The sequence below is a fragment of the Ambystoma mexicanum genome, chromosome 6p (genome assembly GCF_040938575.1).
Source record: "Ambystoma mexicanum isolate Mex_15411 chromosome 6p, UKY_AmexF1_1, whole genome shotgun sequence".
In the NCBI taxonomy this organism is placed as follows: domain Eukaryota; kingdom Metazoa; phylum Chordata; class Amphibia; order Caudata; family Ambystomatidae; genus Ambystoma; species Ambystoma mexicanum.
The window spans coordinates 1,462,251,332-1,462,268,398 of NC_090935.1; the positions used below are offsets into that span (position 1 = coordinate 1,462,251,332).

General features: G+C 44.5%; 1 protein-coding gene across 4 annotated transcripts in view; it reads left to right on the forward strand.

Annotated features, from left to right (window-relative positions):
* MFHAS1 (multifunctional ROCO family signaling regulator 1) overlaps window positions 1-16,645 on the forward strand; it is a 666,381-nt gene extending 649,736 nt beyond the window's left edge. For 3 of the 4 annotated variants that reach the window (XM_069626262.1, XM_069626264.1, XM_069626263.1), the window contains one exon: window positions 15,473-16,645. In XM_069626262.1, coding sequence (XP_069482363.1) covers window positions 15,473-15,648 — 176 coding nt within the window. In that variant the 3' untranslated portion in view covers window positions 15,649-16,645. The remainder of the gene's footprint in view (window positions 1-15,472) is intronic. The other variant, XR_011280404.1, reaches the window with a different exon arrangement.
* Window positions 16,646-17,067: the final 422 nt, after the last annotated feature.

A 17,067-nucleotide genomic window follows, 5' to 3' on the forward strand; every position in this document is an offset into this window, starting at 1 on the left:
AACAGTGGGGTGGTCAAATGAGCAGAGGACCACCCCAAGTTAGTGGATGCTGGACCTAGAGGAGGTATAAGGGGGATCCCCGGACCACCCAAAAGGGTCTGTGCACTAACGCAAGGTACAGTCACAGGACCGATTACACCCCCACCACCTTCACACACACTAGTGGCTACCAAAGGAAAAGCCGAAATCCCTTATGCTACCTTTTTTTCATAGGGTTGACACTCGTATAGAGTAACTCTACCTATTGGCCAGACCCTTATACCCAGAGTAAAAATAAAGCCTTCCCCTTTCAATGAAACCAAATGTACAATTCTTTAGACTCTCCAGCAACCAGGTAACAACTGGTTCTTTCTTTGTTTGAAGGATATTGGTGAGCTAGAGGTCTGATGAGAGGAGTGCTGACTGATAAAGGGGAAGGTTGGAAAGAGAGCATTGAGGAAGTTGGAGAAAGATTGGGCACCATCTGTAGGAGAGATTTGGCAGTTGAAGGGAGAAAGTTGGTAGGACAGATTGTACCATTTAGAGAGAGACGATAAGTGAGAGAGGGAGAGCGAGAGAGAAGAATGACGGGAAGCTAGAGGGGGAGATACAGCTGCTATACCTGAGGTGGTTGGGTGGGTGGTCAGGTCCCTCTGCTAATATGAGAGAGACAACAGAGGGATTCATTCAGACCAGGTCAGTCCAGGTCACGCTTCAGAAGATATGATAGGAGGTGTGAGATGGAGTAACCTCACTAGATGCCAGGGAGTTCACAACAAGGGTTATCATAAAAGGGACCAGGAGCCTAGATCAAGGAGGTAATCAATTAACAGCAGATTTCCTAACCCCCTCCCTGAGATCCTGGGAGAGAAAACCAGTTATGGTTGAGATTCACCATTACCTCAAACTTCTGGAGTAGAGTCTTCAGCTGCTGCATGTTCTGTCGTTGGAGGGCCTCAGACCTTTCAGAAGAGGGCAGAGAAACCAGAAGTACCCATAACCTGAAGACAAAGAAAAGGGTAATCTGTTGTCCAATCAAGTGGGGCGAGAAGGGTTTCAATCTGGAATGCAGTGAGAGACCTTTTCCTTTTATCCCAATTGTTCTAGGAAAATCACCTGCCATTTCTGTTTGTGGTGTTAATAGAACAGTAATTTGTTAATAATCACATTCTTGTGTCGACATGTTTATGCTTCCCACTCCTGTGACAAATGGTGTCAGAAGTGTGATGCACAAAGGCTGTTCCAGAGTCTTACCTAAGTCTCCAAATAATCTGTGACTCAAGGATGACCCATGTACCAACTAGAGCAACCCCTGCCTCAGCAAGTTTGAACCAATTCAGTATTGATCACGTGGCGATTCCTCTATAAGCTCAAGTCTTAGATGCCACTAGTTTGAGGGCTGCCTTTCCCAAGAGGGCATATGGACCGATACCCTCGCTTTTAGGCCTAGAAGTGAGTTATGAGTTTGATGTGGGTACCAGGGTGATTGACAGAGGCTACAGAGGCATAGTGAATGTCCTGTGATTTAACCATGGGCCTAAGGGTGTTATGATAATGAAAGGGGATGCTATTGCACAGTTCATTGCTGAAGCTTATCTCCCCACAGAGACTGGGGGAAGTTCTCAGATTGGAGGAAACAGAACAAGGGGACACTGAGGTCGGTCTCCTAGAATTGGGGCTCAGTTTCCTGAGTTTCATAGAGAGCCACACACACCTCCTGAGCCACCCCGGTCCAACTCCCTTTCACAACAAAAAAAACCTAGGTATTAGGCCAAGGGAGTTTGGGTATCATCAGCAGAAGAAACCAGTGCGATAGGCCACCTTTATCATGCCATTTTCCAAGAACAGGTTCTCTGTGAGATATAACCATACATTTTAGAACAGTGAGGCGTGCTTTCCTGAGTAATGGATGATCTCTTGGAGGGGGGCCATACACTGAACCAGCTGTTGGCCCTTGTAAAGTACTGGAATGCAGACTTAGATTTAGAACACACTCAGCTGTCACCTCAAAGATCATCATCAAGGGCTGACCAAGATGCAAGCCGTGTTCTCAGCCAGTTCATTTGACTAAGGGTTTATCAGGAATTTCAGCAATACTGCCTAAAGCGCTCTATCTGCCAAATGACCTCTCGAAACAGCTGTCAGGCTCCATTACTACTTCTCCCCATTATTGATGTTCCCTTCTTGCATATTGGGATGGCTGTCATGGGGCCCTAGAGTGTAGGGAATCAATACATCATGGTCATCCATCATGGACTATGCAACATAATATTCAGAGTCCTGCCCTATGAGAGGTATGTGGAAAATCCTGTGGATCCTCGCTAAAGCCCTGCCTAAAGTCTACTCCCAGGTGGCCAGGAGAGGGCAGATTCTTCCTGATCCCAACCCTGGGGGTGGTGTACTGCGGGAGGATCACATCGGTGGAGACAGGGACCAGGGTCATGAGGAGATTCTGTGGGATGAGACATGTTATTTTTCCTCTGAAGGGGATATTATTACCTCTATGCCAGAAGAGGTTCTGGCCTATTGTCATGTTGATATCTCTCAACGTCCTGGTAAAACTGAGGTGGTAAACCCTAAGGTTGTAACCCCACAACATATTATACCAAAAGAATACATCTTTTTATCTCTAAAATCAAATACCCTCCTCAATACCAAACGTAAACTTTAAGAAATGGTGGAAATGTTGCTTTCTCTACACCTTATTCCTCTAATAAAGTTAAAACCTACAGCCCCTCTGTTAAAATGACTGAGGGAAATAAATCCACCACTAAAAATATACAAGAAGTAGAAAAACCTAACTTTGATTAAGTGAACTGCACGTCCCAGAATCCCATAGGGACTGAGACGAAGAAGGGCAGTGAAGAGACATGTAGAAGTGGAGGACAGGCAATTAGGCATAACAGCCTTTGCAAAGGTCAGTCAATTGACATTAATGGCCTGCACCTGAAATCAATTGCCCCACCTAAGAGGCATAAATGGCTGCAGCAGGCGAGGGAAGAAAGAAGGAGCTGGAGTAGGAGCTAGAATTCTGGCAGTAGTAGCAGGAGCAAAAGAGCACAAGGCTGGCAGTTCATGAGGAAGTGTGATCACTTAAGGGCCGCTGGGACATGAAGAAAGCAGATTTCACCTGCAAGTTCTGAGAGGGTCCTGTGTTAACAAACCGTGCCTTGCTGTGGCTGCACTGAGAGAGATGTACTGAGAGTGAAGGTCTTCCCAGGTGCGCCTGGTGGCGGTAATTGCAGAGCCGTGACTGTGCTGAAACCTGAGGCCTGTAGCAAGAAGCAAGTCAAGGGACAGAGGAGTGAAGGTGACTCCCAGTTGGGGTGGCAGGACCGAAGACACTGGTGCTGCAGAGAAGTGTTGGTCCCAGGTGTGCCCAAAGCCATAGTAGAAGAGGAAGAAGCGGGGAAGTGGAAGCTGCCGACAACCAGAGTATTTCTGGAGCCGGTGAGTGAGGCTTGGCATTCAGGTTCACTCAGAAATCCTTGCCGGTAACTGCTACCAGCTCTAAGGTGGCTTGCGTAACAGTAGAAGCGAGTATAAACTGTTTGTCGTTGTGAAAGATATTCTTTACAATGGAAATGTATCACACGCACTTCTAGTAAAACCTATAGTGCTCGCGTAGAAGAAAAGCATTTAATTTCCATTGTTGAACTCTTAATGTTACCGGAGTGGTTGCGTGTCTCTAAAAAAATTGGAACACGTTCTAAATTACTCCGAAAAGCCTGACGTTAACTTTCACAATTGTTACAAGATCTTATGGCATCAAAGGAAGGTCGTGTGTGGCCAATTGTGATTCCCAACGGGAGTTAGAAAGTGCCTCTGTGTTAACACGTGGGAATGTAAACACTTACAGGTACTTAAGGTTAAATACCTACTTTAAAGAGTGGTCACGTGTGCGTACATATGTTTCTGCTTTGAAGATTGAACCTTGAACATTAAGAACACGTTTTCATTAACCTCAGAAGTTGTTGTATTAATGAGAAGAACAAGCATTACCCAAGCCAAGAGGCAACCCCTTTCTATAGTGAAGAAAACCCTGTTTATACCTATCCACCTAACTGGTGAAATCGTTAAAGGTCCAGTGTCCTCTGATACAAGTGTGACATTGTTATCTGAAGTTGGAAGTGTGGCAATACAGCTTCAAAGTCGCTACTGGAAACAAGAAGGTGTGAACAAAGCTGAGGAAGGGAGCTGGGTGCTTGTAAAAAGATTGAACAAATAATCTGTAATGCTGGGACTGTTGAAGTTGAGAGAACGTCTTTCTGGAAGATATCCAGGCATTGTTTCGAAAAAATAGTTTTGATTGCCAAATGTTTTGACAAAAATGCATCGAAAAAAAGCATTTTCTTTGTGGGTAAAGGTTTTTTTTTTTTTAACTAAAATGGGTGTTAAGGGGTAAAAAAACAGGGGTTGGCGGGACCCTTATTTTAAAAAAAAGAAATGCATTTTTTCGGCGCATTTGTTGTCGAAACTTTGCCATTCGAAACTATGGCTGTTGAAATAATCACTATAAACCCGAGTTTATAGACAGGTTATCTTTGTGGCAGTAATGCAGACAGAAGAGGCAAAGAAGCTGCCCTTTTCCTGGAGCATAGAAAAGAAGAGTGCATTGCCTACCTGAAGAGGTCGAAGTGTCTTGTCTTTAAAATGCTTAACCATCCTGAAGTATAAAGTTGAAGAAGAAATACCAGAACTATGGTTGTGTATATAATACTGTCATTGGATGTCACATTGAAGTTGGTTGAAGTAGTGGCATACTGTAGAATCAAGGAGTCTGTTGCCGCTGTAACAGTAGTAGAAGGGTGGTTGTCAAGAGGAAAGCATCAACCCAGGAAGAAACATCCTGACAATTATACAAAATGTATTGCAGAGGTTATGAACACTGGTAGATTTGGAGAAGGAGAAATTGATCATCTATTCTTTGAACTGTGGCCAAACAATCCTGGAAGGAGGTCCTCCAGGATTACCATTGCTGCTATTTTCTTGGATGGAAATGGAAGGTGGTCTTTTCAACTGAAAGCTGAAGAACTGTTACCAGTGGATTTTTGTTTGGTGTATTTGAAATGTACACAAACTGTTTCAAGACTTTCTTTTTCTTTTTGAGCATTTGGGGAAATTGACTTTAAATAATCCTGGGAAGGGATTTACCCAGGACAGGTGAAGGTCACCCAAATTACTGGTGGTTTGTTATTCACTCTTTTATCTTGTTTATAATTCACTTTGAGTGTTTTGTTGTTTAGTGTGAGGGCGAATTTGTTTGTTAGGAGTTATTCCCTTAAAAATGAAGAAAACAGCAGGAGTGCACAGGACTTTCCCTTCCCCGCGCATATCCGATTTGTGTTGTATATACAACCAAACGTTCAGTTACTCACATACTCAATTACATAATAATACTAGAATTTTTCTTTAAAAATTAATTGAGTATGGGAGTAACTGAACGTTTGGTTGTATATACAACAAAAATCGGGTGTGCATGTGACGAGAGAGTCCCACAAGAGTGTGGACTCCTGCTGTTTTCTTCATTGGTTAGTACAACGTAGTGTCAGGGTTGATTTTCTCCCCGGCAACTCAATACTTGTCTGAAAAATTAAAAATTGTATTAAGGGCCTGTGTGCTCTAGGCTAAACAGATAATAGGAGTTATTCCCTTAGCTTTAAGACTATGTAGGGAATTCCCTTATAAGAGTAGGTTTAGCAAGGATCTATTTGAAACGTTTGTCTTTAATACAATGTTTACATTCTGAGACAAACACAAGCAGCTGTCCACCTCGCATTACTGACCCCTCACAGGTAACACTGTTATGGGCACCCTTTATGTTGTAGATCATGGCAGACATTAATCCCCCTGAAATTAGGTAGCCTGCACACATCTATTTATCACCCCAAAACCAACGAGTTGGTTGAACACTTAAATCAAACTCTAAACATCGTCCTTCGGAAACTGGTCCCTGAAGACACGCAGAACTATGATGATCAGATACCCAGGGCCAGTGTTTGCTGCTAGGATGAGATCTCAGCCTTGTTTCCAGTTATTCACCATCTGAGCTTGTGCATGGCAGGAAGCCATGAGACATATTGGACATCCTGAAGAAAGGCTGGGAAGGACAAGAGGAATGGCAGGGGGCACTATCAAGTATCTGAGCATCATATGAGAGATTATGTCTGATCCATTCCATGGCCCTACAAAATCCGGAAAGTCAGCCAAGACAAACAAAAGAGGCAATGTGATCCGGAAACTTTAGTGTGGGTTGCTTTGTGTTGATTCTGCTGCCTATCTTCATGAAGAAACCAACGGCAAAATGGCATGGACCGTACAAAGTGATACGGGTCCTTAACTGCCACAACTACTGCGTTCAGGAAGATGGCCGGAGGTAGACCAACCAGATTTACCATATAAGTTGGTTAAAAGCTTGGAGGAGGGCAGAGGATATGGCCTTCAGTGCCCACTTACTGACGGGCAAGCACAAACAAGTCCTGTCCCACCAGAAAGGGCTCATGGCGGACAACCTGACACCAAGCAGACCTGCGAGTTGGAACAATTCCACCCACAATTTGCTGATGTCTTCATTTGAACTCCAGGGCAAGCACAAACCGAGACAGATAGGTTTTTTGTTGATGTTTCACAGTGACAACTGTTTACGGACCCATCACTGTGAAATGCGCTCCTAGCAACGATGCAAGTACTGGGAGCCTCTAAAGCACGCTCCCAACACTAATATATGTAAGGTGGCTGGCCGGCACATCATTTGTGCTGATGCACAACCCCTGTGAAATGCGCAGGTCCCCTTCTAGAATAGATGACCTGCGTATTCCCAAAAATGGGGCATCTAAAAACAGTGCATCCTCTGAACTATGTTTAGATGCTCCACTTCTTTGCTAATCTGCGGAAATAGGTTTTGTCGTTATAAACCAGGCAGTGCGTACAGGGGAGTATGCCACCGCCCTGCACACGTCTCCACAGGTTTGTTAATGCATGCTATAGGAAGCATTATAAATTACGGAGGATACAATTAGCTAAAGTACTGCCACTCAATTTCAAGTTCACAGATGATCATTTTGCATGTGTTTGGAACCTGTGAAGTGTAGGTTGCACACACACACTTATATAGCAGGTACAGTAACTCACTGAGCATTTATGACACTTTCTGTGTTCAGCCATGCATTTTCCTTAAAGTGATGTGCACCACAAGGTCAGAGAATAGTTAGATTTCCGTAACAAGTTCCTGGAGTGCCCTGGGGAAAAAGAGAAGGGGGGGTGCATTGAGTGCTCCCATTTTCAAGTATGGTTCCTGGGCTGGGCCTCTTTCAGTGGGAAGTGATACCCGTGTGCCACAGGACATTGCCCATTCGATTTCCATATGAGGCTGCTTTGCCAATGGATGGTTCAGCCATGAACTGTTTATGCATGCTCAAACAATTGTTGGACTGCTCTGCGATATACCAGCATCAGGAGAAACAGCACAAGAGTATTCAGGTACTATGGGCCCAGTGGGCCCCTGTTATGCTCTGCTCCTTCACTACTGCTTTGTGTGCTGTGTTGCTCTGAATTGTAACGCCAATTGTATATTTTTTTCACAATTTACTAACCACTGCAACTATATGTCATGCCTGTAACGTTCTTCTAAGATATGCGCCCGGTTGCCCTTGGGCCTGGTCTGCACTATATAAATAAAACAAATACAAATACCCACATCTAGAGATAACTCGGGCTGAGGTAGGAGCATCTTTCCTGCTGCAGCAGATCCTGGGTCTCAGTAAGTAGGCACTCCGGTTAGGCTCACTGAATTGGTTGAAACTTCCATTAATCGTATAGTTGCCTTTAAAAGTGCCAAACTTGGTTGGACACAAACCAAATCACTTTGGTGGTTTGCTTACACTCTGCAACAAGAACATTTATCAGCTTTTGTCAGGCCTATGAATATTTCAGGAAAATACTGCTCTTATTTTTCATATATTTAACTGGCAGTGAGGGAGGTGTGGGGTTGACAGATAATTGGTTAGGATATTGAGAAGATTGACAAATATTGGCAGTGAGGGAGGCGGGGTTCAGAGATTAATGTTTAGGCTGTTCCGAAGGTTGACAGATACTGGCAGTGAGGGGGGAAAGGTTGAGAAATGATTGGTTAGGCTGTTGAAAAGATTGTACGCTGGTAAACAGTCCTGTGTGTAAGTCAGATGCCAGAAGAGTCAGTCAGAGGAGATCAGACAGTAAACATCAGAGAAGAATGTGCAAAAGAAAAGGTAACCCCAATCTAGGGGGCACTTTTGTGGGTTTCCTGTCTGAGCCCTCTCCTCCTTTTGGGGAGGAGGGTCCAAGGTGCTTCTGAAACAGACCTCCAGATCGCCTCACTCTATATCATTCACAGCAAACCAACTGTGAAAGTGGCAGTTATATTGAAGGGGCTGACTGGGGCCATGGAGGAATTTGGGGCTCTATGATGGTGTAGACAGCATGATCTGAACTGACTGACAGTTTAAATAGGAGGTTTAAAAGTGTCAGAAAACAGAGTGTTTGTATACAAAGTAAAAATCCGAAATGACAGAGCATGAGTCAACACAAAACAACTGATTTCTGGCTCCAAGCAAATCACAGAGGGACATCACTCCTCCTAAGTCAACGAGTATCAACTCCACCTCTTGCAGCTAATGACCAAGCTCAATATTTAACTGAAAAGATTTCCAAAATTAAAGACTCTCTTCTGACCATCCTCACATTCCCTCCTCTACATTTTACACTCCACCAACTCTACCATCATCCTCTGAAGCCATCTCCCACTTTTGTCCCACTAATACTGACAAAGTGCTATCTCGACTGATGATGGCTAACCCTTCTTGTGCCCCATCAGACACTCTTGCTCCTCAGCTAGTCAAGCCTATTGCCCCATTAGTGCCCTCTCACCTTGCTGAACTCTTCAACCTGTCCTTCGACTCCGCTTGCTTTCCCTCTATTTTCAAAATAGCCGCGGTCATACCTCTCCTAAAAAAGCAAGGAGTTTACCCAAACCTACCGGCTGACTTTTGCCCTGTGTCATTCTGCACTCCTCTAAAGGGCTCACAAGGGTTGTGGTCAAACGTCTTACCAATTCCTTAGACATCCACAACCTTTGAGACCCTCTACAAGCAAGTTTTCGCTCTGGTCACTCCACGAAAACTGTTCTCATGAAGTGTCTAACTTCATTGCCTCTGCTAAGCACTCAAACCTATCCTCTATCCTAATTCTCTTTGACCTGTCTGCTGTCTTTGATACTGTAGATCACTCTGATCTCCCTAATACTCTCTTTCTTCTTGGGATTCACAATCGAACCCTTTTCTGGATTGAATCCTACATCCTGGAGCAACAACACCTCTCAACTCACTCCTATTGGTGTTCCACAAGGCTCTGTCTTGGGTCTGATCCGCTTTACACTTCACACCTCTGCACTTGGGGCACTAAACTCCTCCTTTGGGTTCTCATACCAACTCTGCGGACGACACCATAATCTTCTTCTCTTTTTTTGAACTCTCCTCAGATTTCTCTATCAAAATATCCAACTGTCTCTCTGCCATTAGATATTAGATGGCTTTGCACTCTGATTATACTCTACCAAAACAGAGGTGCTCTTCTTCCCTGCCAAAAGCTCTCTATTATCTCTTCCTCTGCCTATCCAGTTCCCACCTGACACTCTCACGTACTCTTCTTCAGCTGGAAACCTCTGCATCATCTGACACTTCACACACCTCTCCTTTAATTTCCAAAACTGGAACAGCAACTCGCCTCAACCTCCCAAATATTAGGAAAATCAGGCACCTTCATTTCAACACCACTAAGCATCTCTTAGCCACCATTGTCTTCTCTAAACTGGACTACTGTGCCAGCATCCTCTTTGGTCTCCCAACTATGCTTTATGTCCTCTCGACAAGATCATTAACCTCACCACCAGCACTCTCTTTGAAACCCTCACTTCACACATACTTCCTCGTACCATCACCCGGTTGGATGGCCGACGATGCAAAATAGGGCCAGATTTAAATTTCTTCTCCTGGTTCACAAATCTATCCACGGTAAGGCACCACTATATCCTCCACTCTATCCTCCTCTATCCAACTCTACAAGCCTTCTCGTAATCTCTGCTCTGACTCCTCGTCTACCCTTGTGGCTCCTCGCCCTCCTTGTGCTTCCTCTTGCTTCAGCTCTTTCTCTCTTCTTGCGCCATTTGCATGGAATTCTCTTCAGTCCACGTGGATTTGTTCAAAGCCAAACTAAAAGCCTAGCTTCTCGCCTCCGAGGTACCCTCTAAACCTACCTCTCATCTCCCTTCTAGCTAACATTTTTCCCCTCGCCTCTAACCTGCCTGCGTCCCTCACCTCTTCTGTCTCTGCTCTGGTACTTCATCCATCATTGTCACAACTCGAGCACAGCCTACCTGCACGTCAAAATCTCCAATGTTCGTTGTATGTCCACTTATGTATTGTCCATGGTGCCTGTTCCATTTACTCCCGTCCACAACCTGGTCAGAATGTCCCTCAAAATCCCCCCATTGTAAGAAGCTCACCAATTCCTGTCAAATCTAATTTCTTATCTATTGTACGTTCTTTTGTGATCCAAAGAACATTGTTTCTGCTGTTTATAAATACATTAAATAAATAGGTAAATTAAAACATCGGAAAATAATCTTTATCGGAAGAGTACCCCATCTCCCATAAAGTGTTGCTGAGGAACATGGTTATTCCCCAGTATGAAATAGCTGAATTTGTGAGACTAGGCCTCCTAAAGGGGCCATAGAGTTAGACAGCAATACACATCTGTTAACTGTTTTTAGCACCAGTATACCTACCTGGGGGTGGATGTGCACTCCACAATTACATCTGTTACATTATGCTATATTAAAAGAAAGCCAGATATAGTATTCCAGCACTGGGGCAAGGAGTCAAAAACGACTCATAAATCCGAGTTAGTTACTTCTTTGCACGAATTTGTTTGACTTTATTCCATTGTACAAATCAAATATGTAATTTATTTATTTATTTTGCAATTTATACACGGTGGCATCTGAGCGCTGTTCTTACAGCAATGGTTATGCATAGGTACACGTTGCATCATTACAGAGTTGGTCATGGTTACAGTTACAGAGTTACAGTTACAGAGTAACAAGTTACATAGTTATAAAAGTGTCCGTCATCCAGGAACAATACGAGATGGTACACCTGTGGTTACATGCTGATGTCCGCTAAGGAGAGAATAATAGGCGCTGTGTGAAAAGTAAAATTGGCTTAAGGGTGTTTCTTGTATTGCTAGCTAGCGGGTTGTGCGGGGAGGCTATGAAGGTAGGATATGCAGTTATTTACACATGATCTTTATAATAAGTTATTTTATCTGCTGTAGAATGGTATATTGTTCACCCCCTGTTGTTTTTTTACGCGTGTGCGACCAGTGGTCTCTCCAGATGTTTTGGGCATTTCTGGAGAACCACAGGTTGCGGTCCCCTGCAAGGCTTTGTCAGTAGACTGCTTGAGCAAGGGAAGGCCATCTTCCTGTCTAAGGCGATGGTGTTTGTTGAAGATGGCCGCCTTTGCATGCCATGCTGTAACATTTTGGAATGCCCTTGTAGTGCATCTAAGGCATCTAAGACAACCACTTCCTTTTTGGGAAAAAATTCTAAAGACCCTCCAGTTTACACCTTAATCCTCTGCTGTCAATGGTGTTGTGGTGAGTCAAAAGACTTAAGCACCAATTGGAAATGTGCACTCTGTATGCGTTATTATCATTCACATGGCAACTTAATGCACTACATTATATATCTTATGCACCACTATTCACTTGGGAGGTGTATAAAGGAATGCCGGGGGCAGTAATGAGCACTATGGGTAAACGTACAGACCAGCGCGATATGAAGTGTGGCGTATTGGACTAGGTCAGCGTTGGAGCTGTCTGTGGACTGTGTTCTCTGCAGAGCCATCTACGGGGGAGTTGCCATTGATTTATATGGGCAGAGTGTGTCACCATATGGAGTGAACTGGAAGGGCCTCTGAGGTTAATGCAATTGCTACTGCACTTGCCAAGCTGTCAGAATCAAGCTGAACCAGCCACAGGCTGCCATTTATTCTTTGCGCCTCACTCTAAAAAGAAGGTGCACAGGCACGTGCAGAGTCTTCAGAGGGAATGTCTACAAACCTACCAAACATTCCCTATTGTATCCACAGCAGCCAGATCTGTAGACGGTTATGATTTCTTCTTAATGCTTCAATGGAGGTGTTTTTTTTTCTCTATACTGGGTGGAAAGAGTAAAAAAAATTGCATAACTGTAAAACTGCAGGATTTGGAGATCAATGAAATTCCTAAATTTCATTGACTGCCAAGCTGAAATGAAATGAATTAAAACATTCCATCGCATTACTTGAAGAGGTTGCTGAGAGGCTCCCTAAATTGCTTGAAACTTCCATTAATCCTATTGATCCCTTTCCCCTAAAATGTGCCAAACTTGGTTGGACACAAACCAAATAACCTTGGTGTTTTACCAACACTCTACAACAAGAACTGCCATCAGATTTCATGAAATGGCTGCTCTTACTTTGTGTTTATTTTGAATGAACAGTAAAGGGGGCAGGGTTTGCTACACCATTGGTTCTGTTTGATCATTGTCACTCATTATGTGGCCCTTCAGACGTCACAGCGAGTGGCAGAGGCGCTGCGGCTGCCTGGATCCATACTGGACAAAAGACTGGACAACAGACTTGGAGCAAGTCAGCGATGCTAGCGTGCTTCCTGCTTGCCGTACCAACTGCACTAATGGGCAAACACCAAAACAGAGGAACCAGGTACACAGTGTACCTCATTACGAGGCTGGCGGTAGCCGTGCCTGTATTCATTTTTTTCCGGCACCCAGAAAAGGGCAATTGCCGGGTCATTACGACCTTGCCGGACCCGGTAATTGCCCTTTTCTGGGCGCTGGAAAAAATTCTTCCCCATTCCCATTTGAGCCCCATTGGGCTCAATGGGAATGGGGAAGGTGGTAGCACCGGTACCGTTAATAACGGTACCGGTGCTACAGTCCTGTTCTGCTTGTGGGTGCCGGTACAGCCACCAGGTCAGACCTGGTGGCTGCAAAGGCACCCCCAAGAAGAACTCGTAGTATGGCAGTACGGTAGCAACAGTGCTGTTAGCGCTACTGGCACCATTGTTGCCTTACCGCCATACTTGTAATGAGGCCTAGTATCTTGAATTGAAATGAAATTGTGTTGAAGCCAAGAGTTCACCAGACAAAAACAGAAAGCGTCCTTTTCAGAGCTCAGGAACCTGGACCATGCTCCAGTAATATCTGCTACCTACATCACCAATGCCATTCCTGGTTTTGGAACTCCTATTGGATGCCCCCAAGATGGAGGCAGTGTTCCTTGGACTCATAGAGCCTCTGGAGGAGAACTAACAGCGAGACGAGCTTGAGACCAGAAATAATAGATTCTAATATGCACTTTTCGACTTTAAAGGCTGGGATTAGGCCGTTGGACAGAGTGTAGCTCAGTATTGGCAAAGTTGTGAGATTAAATGGAGTGTATGTTTGTGTGCCAAAGTTGTTAAGTGTTTGGCGTGGACTCAAAAAACATGTTGATATGTACTCTTCATTTTGTGGGTCCGGCATAGGAACGCTGGGGTGCTTATCTATGACTCCAGAAAAGGGGCCATGGTGTGTTCCTTCCTGGCGTTGGGGACTCGGTAAGGGTTTGAACATTGCAAAGATCTGGACACAACCTGCGGACAGTTTACTAGAGGTGAAGTAAGAGCAATTGCCTTATTGCAAGGTGTGTAACAAAGGCCTGTTATGAATATATATACACAAGCATTTCAATCTTTGCAACTCACTGAATGACGTAATGAGAAATGACCCTAAAAAGTCCCTTTTCCCTTATTGGAAATGTAACCCTTATTGCAAATGTCAAATTTGAGACAACCAGTTCCTGTTGCATGCCAAGGGTGCCTGGAAAGCATATAATTGCGTACTTTGTTAATGAGCTGTAGACAGGGTGCATGTGACCATGGGGCTTCTGCCTGTACCCAGGTTAGTAAATCAGATGTAGGTGGATATACTGCAAAAATACAACCACACATTGTATTAGCCTGGAGAGTCAAGCAATTCACGGGCTTGGGCGACTAAGAAGTCAGTCCCACAGTTGCAGATGGCCCAGCCTCCTGTGTATTCAATGTATGGTTGTGCCGCAGTAGGACTGGGTCTTGGTCTAAGTCACATTCCATTGGTGCCACCATTCGTTTTGCAGCTGTCTTCCAACCCTGACCCATAAAGTATGAGGGCTACTGAATCTGCTGAGGAGTGTGGGAGCCCCTCTGCTGAGAACGAACATGGGTCAAATACCCTGTTCCATGGAATTTCCTCGACTCAGGTCTACAACCACATTTTAGCTCACTGCACCCTTCACAGAGGAGAAATATTCATTTGCATATCAGTCTTTGTCCCACCCACAAGGGCAATCCTCACTGGGGAAGCCCAACAAGGCCGAAACATGTGTCTGGGGTTGCTTTTGGTCAGAGGAGAATTGCCTAGCATTTCGGTGCCAGACTGTACTTGGGGATGGGACGAATACTGATATGCAAATGGTTATTTTGCCTCTGTGAAGGGTGCAGTGAGCTAAAACATGGTTGTAGACCTGAGTCGAGGAAATTTCACAGAACAGGGTATTTGACCGATGTGTGTTTTCTGCAGAGAGGCTCCGACATTTCCTTTCTACTGAATTTGCTGCCTGTGTTTCATCTATCAGTGCCTGTCTCCCCTGGTGTACCAGACCGTGAGGGTGGTGTGGGCAGAGGAGATGGTGCCGCCTGGTAGTATGTAATGGAAGAGCGTAGACCATGGACCGATAGCCGGCCTGCACATCCAACCTGCCGCTTCAAAGAAAAGGGGCTAATTGGCATGGAATTAGTCTATAGAGCTTCTTTCCATAAGCATACAGGAGCACAGTTGAATTTCAGCAAGTTAGGACTCGGATATCAGGACATCAAGTGCTTTGTGGGGGGTGCCTCTCACTGGAATACACATTCCCAGGGGTATCATCTCACAACACCATATTGACCTTCTGGCATAGCCATAATCCCAGTGCATTGGCCTTCATATTGGCAACAGCAGAATGGGCTGGTTTGGATTTGGGGGGGGGGGTCCCTGCATTGCATCTAATCATCCTCGCCCACATGCCCCTAAGCTCTGTTCTCCCCATACACTGCTGTTACATGTGTTGCACTTTGCCACAGTACCATTCTCTCTATTGCTATTACTTCCACACCAAACTGATGAATTTTTCGCAAGAGATCATTTGAATTCAGGATTTTGCCTTTCTTCTGCTGAATTTTATAAAATAAATGCACTGCTTTAATAGTTAGACTGTTCTCTGGACAAGTCTGGCCTTTGCCCTTTTAATCTGCCTAAAGACTATTTGTGCGGTCGACCACGCACCTGTTAAATAGTAATTAATAATATTCTAACTAATGGCTTCCTTTCTTATAGAACACAAGACCCTTCGTGAAAATAATCAACTTGAGCAAAGGAAAGAAGTACCAGTGGAAGCCCGAGCAAACAGCCCGACTAATGCCAATTCCACACTCACAGCCAATGCACAAGGATCCACCAAGGAGAAAGGATCCAAGCCTGCCACTAAATCATCGACCTGCACCGTGCTGTGACCATCGGCCACTCACTGCCCAACCACGGATGCCGACAAATCCTTCAGATCCTTCAGTGTTGGACGAAGTGAGCGCTTGCCTACCCATGATGTACTCATCGTACCTTCCAATGATGCCCACCAATGTCTTGATAAAGCTGCAGGGACCAGCAGAGGGAATGAGATAGGCAGAGACATTGCACAAGGAGAAGGGTATTGATGGTCGGGATACCTATAATAAAAAAGGACTCATCAGAGGTGACAGAATCATTTTAGATCTACACTATTTTGGCGTCGTATTTGTCTATGTCAGGCCTTAAAGATATCAATCAAAATTGAGAGATGGGAAAAACTATTATGACATATTTAATAAAGTTAATATCATGGATCACTCTATGATAAATGTTGGTTGAATGGGCCACCTTCTTCAAGGTGACAGGCAGCATATTAAACAGGTCTGATGGCACCGGAATATCTGATCACCCCAAACCAACACCCAAGGAAGTTCATGATTGAATGGGAACCACCAGATGTGTTTATTATGTTCTGATTTTCTCACTCTAAATATGTTAAGTTATTATTTTGTACTGAACAAGAAACTGAAAAAATAATGGTTTTATTCCATGATCTAACACTCTTTTTATGATTGCATCTCTGTTTTTATGATGAGATGACTGGGAATCTCGAAGCAAATCTTCAAGAATAAAGGCTCATTATTTGAAGCATTGATTCCAGATTGAACAATGAGCATGGCCACAAGACACCGGATAGGTGCATTGTACCCCAAAAAACATGGTCTATTAAATCTGATTATGACTTAGTGATTGAAATGTTTCCTGTAATGAAGGGCACATTTCCCAATCTACAGTAAGGGACATGGCCTCAAATATGGAAGAGGTTGTGATTTAAGGTGACCAATGACTTTAGCACCCAGGGTGCTACTTGGACCTGTGATTCCCATAGGAATGTTTAATTGTGTTCTAGAGCGCCATTAAATAAATTTGAAAAGTTGGTAAAGAGGAAGCTCTACTAGATTCAATTTATATGTATATTTGTCATGCCGCGAGTGTGGAATCGCTGGCGTTTTAGTCCGCCATAGCGTTTCCCTTCACGTCTTCTCCCCACACCGCTCTAGTCGTTGCAAGCGATCGTGACCAGGAGGTATATAGTACTCCACTTCCGGGTCACATACGCGTTGCAACGTTTCCGGGTTCCCTCCTGTGTTGCTGCCGCTCCCGCTACTGTTGTTATCCTGCCTTCCTGCTCTTCGTTTTCGCTGTTCCCGTACCGCAGTTTTTCCTCCCTTTGGCTGCCCTGCCTTGCGCAGTGTTTTGTCCTTTTTTCCTTATCTCCGCCTTCTTCCCCGTTTCCCCTGCTTACTTCGTTCTTTGCCCTTCCCTTTTCCTTCCTTCCCAGTTTCTTCCGTCTACCTATTCTGCTC